At 59.0% G+C, this 8,519-nt stretch overlaps 1 protein-coding gene across 1 annotated transcript; it reads left to right on the plus strand.

Annotated features, from left to right (window-relative positions):
* The first annotated feature begins 1,770 nt into the window (after positions 1-1,770).
* Positions 1,771-6,137, plus strand: RAX (retina and anterior neural fold homeobox). Its single transcript, XM_037509702.1, has 3 exons — positions 1,771-2,059; positions 2,348-2,616; positions 5,658-6,137. Exons 1-3 carry the CDS (start codon positions 1,771-1,773, stop codon positions 6,135-6,137), a joined length of 1,038 nt encoding a protein of 345 aa, XP_037365599.1.
* Positions 6,138-8,519: the final 2,382 nt, after the last annotated feature.

An 8,519-nucleotide genomic window follows, 5' to 3' on the forward strand; every position in this document is an offset into this window, starting at 1 on the left:
ACTCAGAAACGCCGTCTGCGCGCAGTCGGGAGCAAACCAGGCGCAGGGGAAAGACACCGGTGCGTGGAGAGCCGCGCACAGCAGCCAAGAAGATTTTAAGAACGTTGCTTCTGTCAGTTCCTAGGCTTCTAGAAGGCGCTCTGGTGCACCAGCGGGGCTGACCGTGCCCCCGATTTCAGAAGTGCCAGGGTTCCCAGCGCCAGGCACCAGCAGCAGGGGCGAGAACGCTCGCCAGCAAAACCATCTTCACATTTAGCCTGTGAGTCACTCTGGGCCACAGAAGCCTCGAGGGGTCCCCAAAGGAGAAAGAAATGCAAGCGGATAATGCCTTGAACCCTCAGAGCAGCGCAGGCCCTTCTCCCCAGAGGCAGGTGGGCTCCCAGTCGGCCTGGAGTTGGGTTATCTCAGAGGCCAGGGGAATTGTTGTGGGGGGTGCGGGGGTAGTGGGACCGACCAAGAAACAACGCGATTCCCCCAGGGCTGTTGAGAGTGAAGAACCTCCACCCAGGGGCCTCCCCGGTGGGGCAGCGGGTTGTGCGCAGCGCTGTGAAGTTGTCCGCAGCCTCTGCAGCGCCGGTTCGATTCCCGGCCAGCCAGGGAGATACCCACATGGCGCGGCAGACCTCTCCTGTCTCTCCCGCTGCTCCCAGCAGTGTACTTCGGTCCTTCTGCCTGTTCTGTTCCCCGCTCTGTCTCTGGTGAATCCTCTCACCCTCCCGCGCTTCTGACCTGTACCCCAGTTCCTGATACATAAATAAAATCCTTAAAAAACAACAAAAAACAAAAACAACCTCTACCCAGCCTCCTGTGAGGCCTGAGCCCGGCTGTCCCCGGGCCTTCTGGATCCTGCTGGGCCGAGGAGCACTTGAGGTCGTCGGGCCTGCGGGCACAGATGGTCCCACCGCCTCCTGGGGCGGCGCTGGAGTCGTTAAAGTATCTACACAAAGTAACCGCGAGGCCCAGGGCTTCAGACTAAGGGGCAGAAAGACGAGCGCCTGCGGGGTGAAAAGGAGGGAAGGAGAGAGAGGGGGAAATGCAAACTTTGGGGGTGCGTGGACTGACCTCCCCGGCGGTGGAGCCGGGAAGCCTTCTGCTGGGTGCTTGGGGGGCTCGTCCTGCGCGCCCGGCCGAGTGGAAGACGCCAGCCGGGGCCAGACGCCAGTCGGGGAGGGGAACACTCTGGGGGTGTCCTGAGCTCTAGGGGAGTCGCTAAGCCCGAGAGGAAGGTGCGACCTAGGGCGTCGGTATCTGAGAAGCACCACCGCGGGGAGCCGGCCCCCACCCCGACCCGGGTCCCCAAGTCTGTCAAACACCCACCTCCGGACCCCGGAGCGTGCTTGGGGTGCCGGGGGCGGATGGAGAGGTGGGCGCTGCGGGGCTCCGAGCGCTGGCGAGCGCGGGGCGGCGGGTCGCGGCCCCCCGGGCCCGGCGAGGGGAAGGCCCGCCCCGCGCGGGGGGAGGGGCCGCGGGGAGAGGCGAGGTCCGGGGCGGGAGGGGAGGAGCCGGGGCCGGCGGGCTCGCAGCCTTTAGCGCCCCGAGTCGCCGCGAGCGGGACTCCCACCGTCCGACTCCCGCAGGGGCCAGGCGGCCTCGGGGCCTGCGCTCGCCACCTCTGAGCGCGCGCGGCCGGGGCCGGGTTCCCCGCCGGACCCTCGGGGTTGGGGTTGGACGGCGGTGCTCGGGAAGAACCGGCCCGGCACCTCTCGGTCTCCCTAGGAGGCGGCGCTGCCCAGAGCTCGGGCCGCGCCCTCCGGCTTCCCCGCGCGCCCCATGCACCTGCCGGGCTGCGCCCCCTCGATGGCCGACGGCAGCTTCTCGCTCGCCAGCCACCTGCTCCGCAGCCCCGGCGGAGGCGCCTCGCGGCTGCACAGCATCGAGGCCATCCTGGGGTTTACCAAGGACGACGGGATCCTCGACTCCTTCCCGGCGGAGCGGGACGCCCGAGGCGCCAAGGAGCGGGCCCGGAGGCCGGGCGCGGGGGCCGCCTGCCCCAAGGCGCCTGGCGAAGGCGCAGAACCCTCCCCCGCGCCCGCCTTGGCTCCGGTCCCGGAGTACGAAGGTAAGTGAGCGCCCCCAGGGCCTGCGGGGTCCTCAGGGAGCCCGATCGCAGTAGCCCTGCCAGAGGAGAAGGCCCCGGTCTTCACTTTATTGACTTTGGGGCGTGAGGCTGACGGTGTGTGTTTATCAGGCGCTTCCAACGCGCATTCGGAGAACCCCTGGGGTCCCTCGCAGTGGTCTCCCCCACCCCCCTCGACCCATCTCAGAGCGCTCGTCGGGCCGGCCAGGGCCCCTGGGTGGGCGCGGCAGGCCCAGGGACAGTCCTGGGGACGGCCTCTGCTCCTCCCAGGTCTCGTCGCCCCGGCCCCGCGCCCCTACTGCCCCGAGGCGCCCGGGGAGGCGCGGCCCAGCCCGGGGCTGCCTGTCGGGCCCGCCGCCGGCGACTCGAAGCCGTCGGAGGAAGATCAGCCGAAGAAGAAGCACCGTCGGAACCGCACGACCTTCACCACCTTCCAGCTGCACGAGCTGGAGCGCGCCTTCGAGAAGTCCCACTACCCTGACGTGTACAGCCGGGAGGAGCTGGCCGGCAAGGTCAACCTACCCGAAGTCCGGGTGCAGGTAAAGCGCCCAGATGCGTCCCTGGGAGAACCCTAGTCCCAAGCTGCATCCCATACGCCCGTGATTCCCGGCGTGGCCTGAATTTATTACCTTTCCATTGGCCTTCCCCACTTGGCTCACCCAAGGCCCGCAGGAGCTTGGCGAATCTTCACTGTGCCCTATGCATCGCCTCTGACAGTCTGTTCCAGTTTGTAGCACGGTCTCCCCTTTGGTGGGGTGGGGTCTCCCTCCTCTAAGCTAAGAAGAGGAATTGGGGCTGGCAAGATGGGGAGGCGGACAGCTCCTCACTGGAAGTCAGGATTGGGAGGGTGCAGCACTAAGTAGAGAGGAAATGTAGACAGTAGCTGGAGGAGGGGGGCCCCCAATGCCACCTGAGTCACTAGCTGAGCCACACCACCTTGAAAGCGAGGGCCTGGCGCTTCACCATTGAAACTTTCATGGATTTACTGAAGAAACTGACTTTTGCTTCTGGGGGCACTTGCAAACAAACTTCCCGCGGCTGCAGAGGCCTTTTCTTTTTATTGTAAAGGGCTTTTCGCTTTAATTAAAGCTGAATTATCTTTAATCCTTGATCATTAAAATATTTGAAAGCTTTAAATATTTGCTAGTCATCTGTGAAAAATCTGGGAGGATTTCCAAATTGGGAGAGTTTACAGAAGCCTGAAAGGGAGACACTGGGAACAAATTGCATCTGAAAGGCAGTGGGACTAAGATGGGATTTTGTGTGTGTCTAATGAATTAGATTTCCAGGAACTGGGGATCCTCAGATGTTTGGGGCCTTTTAGCCCTGTCTTAAAAGTAACAGGGCGCACACTCTTCCCTTTGTCTCTTCTCCTTAGTTAAGGGGTTTAAAGTAATGAGTAAAATGTCATGGTTTGAAAAAAAAAGTGGTTCCCTAAGGTGATACAGGACTAACTGCCAAGGATGGGTCCAATTTTTTTTTTTTTTTTTTTTTTGTAACTGGGGGCAGAGGATCTGCAATGATTTCATTGGAGGGGTGGACATTTTAGCACCTGCTTTTCAGGCAAGACAAGGGAGGATGACTAGAGAGAGGGAAAAAATACGAGAGAATGAAGAAAAAAGAGCGGCAAAGCCTTCCAGAATACAGGCGCGGCCGGGTCAGGGGCTGCCTTCAGACTTGAACCTCCTCTGTCCCCCGTTCTTTCTTGCCTCCTTTATTAGTTCAGAGATTTTGGCTTTTCCTGTAAGTTGTGAGCTTCTTGAGAACTGTGTCTGTGACTTCTGGTGGCCACGGGGCCAGCACAGCATAGGGTGGCTTCTTAACCCAGGGCCGTGATGCCAGCAGATGGGCATGAAGAATGCTAGGCAGGTCTCCAGCCATGTCGGGGCTGCAGGAGTGCAGTGTAAGAGCTGACTATCCCAGTCTTTAGGCCTCTGTCTTTGGAAACTGGATACTAAACCCCAAGATTCTAGCTTGCTGGGGGGGGGGGTGGTGGAGGATGGAGTGGGACACACAGGCAGGGAGGAAGCAGGGGGCTGGGAATCCTCACCCCTGCCAGTTTTTCACTTTTCTCTAAGATTGGCAAATATCTAAGATTTCTGGGGGAAATCAGCGGTCACATATGTAGATGAACATTTTGGAAGGAAGATTTGGATTTTTGGAATAGAAGGGGTGCTTCCATTTTTTTTTTCTCCTTTCACCCCAAATCCCAGCCTTTCACACCCTTGCTCTGGTGCTGGGTAGCTGCTTTCTCTTCCCTCCTTGGGGCCCCCCTCCTTATTGATTCAAAACTGTTGTCTCCCCTCTGAAACCAAAATTCTCCTTCATAAAAATATCACTGAGGCTACCGGTTTGGCCAAAGTACTACCCAGATTCCCCACTGAACTGGATTAGTTCTCTGTGCCCTCTTCCCGAGGACGGTAACTTGGTGGCAAATATTAATTACACCCTGTCTTGTACTTTTATCAAATCAGTAATGGAAGCTTCATGGTTAAAACCCAGACTTTCAGTCTTACCAAGGACTTTCTATCTGTGAAGGGAAAAATGAAAAGAAATTCAAACTCACTGAACTGGTAGATGATTAAATGCAATTATTGTAATCAGCCACTGAGCATACAAGACAGATCAGAAATACTAAATGAATATTAATTAAGTAAAATAGAAAAAAAGATTAAAGATAGAATCAAATATGCTTAGGGTAAAAAAAAAACAAAAACCCACACACTTTTGGCTACTAGTTCTGATAACCAGAAATTCATGGAAATGGCTGCATTTTTAAAAAAGATTTATTTATGCATACAAGAACTGGGGTACAGGCCAGAGGTGTGGAGGGTGAGAGGATTCAAGAGACACAGCAAGGAACAGAACAGGCAGACTGACTGAAACACACTGCTGAGAGGAGCAGCGGGTGAGTCAGGAGAGGTCTGCTGCGCCATGTGGGTAGCTCCCTGGCCTCCAGGGATCCGGGGATCGAACTCGTGCTGCAGAGGCTGTGGATTTCTTCATAGTGCGGTGCTTAACCCCTTGCACCACCGGGAAGGCCCAACAGCTGCATTTTGACATCTACCGTTACCAGTTCGAGAACTTACTCATTAGCTTGTAACAGAGGAAAGGCAGGCAAAGCAGAAAGCCAGGGGCACTGCCCAGCGCTTGAGAGCTGCGCCAGGCAGGGAGGGAGCGAGGCCTCCAAGTGTCAGGAGGAGCCGCCAACCAACCCGTAGGTCACAGCAATGGGGGCCGGTCTGCTTTTAAGAGTCCGATTTCCAGGGTTCTCTCCACTTTCTCTGAGCACCTGCTTGGTGCCGGAGGCTGCGCGCGGATGCGGCCACAGCTGTGCGTGCAGTGGCCGCGGGACAGGTGGGGCGCACGCAGGCCGCGCCGCGAGGAGATCCAGAGGGGCCAGCCAGAAGGCGGGAAAGTGGGGCGGGAAAAGGATAACACGGGGCCCGAGTAGGGGCGGGGGTGGGGCAGGAAAGGAGCAGGTGCGGAATAGCCGCGCGGGTCTCATTCGGGTCTGGGGGCCCGGGGCGGGGGGCGCGCGCCCCTCCGCCGCCCGACGGCCGCTGTGCGCCTCCCGCAGGTGTGGTTCCAGAACCGACGCGCCAAGTGGCGGCGGCAGGAGAAGCTGGAAGTGTCGTCCATGAAGCTCCAGGACTCGCCCCTTCTCTCCTTCAGCCGCTCCCCGCCCTCGGCCGCGGCGCTGGCGCCCCTCGGGGCGGGCCCGGGCCAGGCTGGGGGCGCGCTGCCGCTGGAGTCCTGGCTCGGGCCGCCGGGGCCGGGCGGGGGCGCCACGGCTCTGCAGAGCCTGCCGGGCTTCGGGGCCCCCGCGCAGAGCCTGCCCGCCAGCTACACGCCCCCGCCGCCGCCCTTCCTGGGCGCCCCGCCGCTGGGCCCCGGCCTGCCCGCCCTCGCGCCGCCGCCCGCCTACGCCTGCGCGCCCGGCTTCGGGGACAAGTTCCCGCTGGACGAGGCGGACCCGCGCAACAGCAGCATCGCGGCGCTGCGCCTGAAGGCCAAGGAGCACATCCAGGCCATCGGGAAGCCGTGGCCGGCCCTCTAGGCCCGCGGGCGCCGGGTCGGGCCCGAAGATCCTGGGGCCAGAAGCGCATCCGCCCTCGGTCCCCTCCCTCGGTTCCCCGGCCGCCTGCACGTTGCCGCCTGACTTGGGGTGTGGACTCCCTCCTGCTCGGGACTCACAGGGCTGGTCGAGGCCCTCTGGCCACCCCACACCCTCAGGGACCCTTGTGGCTGTCCGCGGAGAGGCAGCGCACCCCTCCCGCCCCGGGCGCTGGGGCCTCCAGGCTCAAGGGTGAAAGCGCCACACCTTGACTGTTCCAGGGTGGTGGGAACCCCAGAAAATGAATACTGCGAGGAACGGGGGTGGGGGGGGCAGGAATAGAGTTTGAGGAACTGTTGTATAGGTAGTGTCAAAGTATTTGGAAGGAGAATTAAAGATGTGCTGGTTTGGTTTGACTCTGGCTCAGCGGCTGGGGACTGTGGCCTGGGAGGAGAGGCAAGGCCTGCGTGAGCAGGGACCAGAGCATCTCCCTCGACAGACCCCGTGGATCAAAGAGAGCAGATGGGTGCAGAAGAGCTGGGGCTACCACTTCCTGAGCCTCCTGGGGACACCATGCTGAAGCAGAGAATTGTCCCATTTCAGGACTAAGGCTCCCTGGGTTAGGCGCCCTTCTGACGCTGTCCGGTGCGGGTCGTTCAAAGCTCAGCTTCTGGGCATACCTAGGCCCTCACACGCCAACAGTTGCACAGTGGCTGCTGCTTTGAAGGATTGATTCCAATGGGAATGTCTACGCCACCTTCCTCAGGGTGAGGGCTGGACACCCACAGGCCCCGGCCTCCTCTCTCTGTGCAGCCCTCTCTGGCCCCGGGTGCTCTCACATCGCTGTCCAGGCTACCAGGTCGGCGCCAACTTCCGCGGCCCCGGGTTGATGACATTAATTCTCTGAGGGTGGGGAGAGCAAATTTTCCTTTTCTGAGTCTTGGGTCCGTCTCTCTCTCCTCCCAGCCCAGTGGCTCCCCTTAAGGCACCCTGGGTTGGCTGCTGGGCTTGGGGAGACTGTCCTGGAGCACTCTGCACAGATGCCTGGGGGCCCATCCTCACAGGGGCATCTGAGAGGCGCCACATCTGTGATTGATCCTGGAAGCTGGGCCACCCCCAGAATAACCGGAATTCCCCTGCACAGGTCCTCTGGCCCCCTCACTAAGCTCACATCTAGGAAGCCAGACAAGAGCCTTAGCATCAGCCAACTGCTCTCTGTGGGTCCTGAGCCTGTTAGGGAACCACCCCAGCCCCCTTTACTCATCTGGATGAACCATACCTTCCGGACAAGTGGGGAAGATAGAATAGGATCACCTGTGTGGGTTTTGTGTGAATGTCAAGGATCCAGCAGGAGACACACACTGTGATCTTGCAGTGTCCCTGAGCTGCAGTGGGGCTAAAGAAAGCTGGGGTGGGGTGGGGGAAGGATGATTATCTGAGATAGCGGTACAGGCAGTGTCACCCTGAGATTTAGGTTCTGTCCTGTGAGATCCTGAGAGGCTATAAGCATAGCCAGGGCTGTGAACCCCTAGACCCTCGTCTGTGGTCTTGTGCATAATAGGCTGGTCAGTAAGAATTTATTTGCATCGCTTGCTTTTTCCAAGAGGTGAGAGTAACACCTGCACTTTCTCTCCCAAGGGTGTTCCCTGGGGAAATGGATGGAATCCAAGTAGTACCAGCTCTTGCCAAGAAAAAGTAGGTAAACTCAGGATGGAGGTTTTAGTAAATTTCTTTCAGTTGGCCAGTCTCCTCTTTCTTTAATGCCCTCATTCTATCAGGACTGATTTCCTCAGCGGACCCGCATTCTCAGCGGCGGGGTGAGGACCACATCTGCGCAGCTCCCCTTCCACCTGCACTTGGCATCTTCTTTGCTTCCCTTAGATCACTTCACCATTATTCATCTTGTCTCCTCTTTGCTATTATGTATTCTACTTTCTTCCCACCCAAAGTTTTACCTCCTCTTTTGCCATTTAGTTTTGTCTGAGAGTTGCTGGTCTTCTCAGCCATCTCTCTAGACACCAACAGAGCCAGCCAGACCTGGAGTTCAGGGGCCTTGGAAAGTAATAATAAAAACACTAACAGCTACTGATGGCTGAGAGAGTAGCTTGTGCTAACGCCCTTCCAAACGGTCTCCATCTACTGACTCCTTGAAGCCTCATGAGGACCCCATGGGGAAGATACTGTTTTGTGAACAAGGAGAGGTACAGAGAGGTGGCACCAGTTAACCCAGAAAGGGCATAAACGGGGGGGGGGGGGGGCGGGGTTCTGTCATCTCAACATCACGGAGCAAGTTCAGGAATCATTTCCTGCACAAGTGAGTGCTCCTGATTTCAATTCCTAAGAGCAGCTCGGAAGCCACGTCGGGAATGGAGACCCTGTGGCGTG

This window comes from Talpa occidentalis, unplaced genomic scaffold, assembly GCF_014898055.3.
Source record: "Talpa occidentalis isolate TD23 unplaced genomic scaffold, MPIMG_talOcc4v2.1 talOcc4.13, whole genome shotgun sequence".
In the NCBI taxonomy this organism is placed as follows: Eukaryota; Metazoa; Chordata; class Mammalia; order Eulipotyphla; family Talpidae; genus Talpa; species Talpa occidentalis.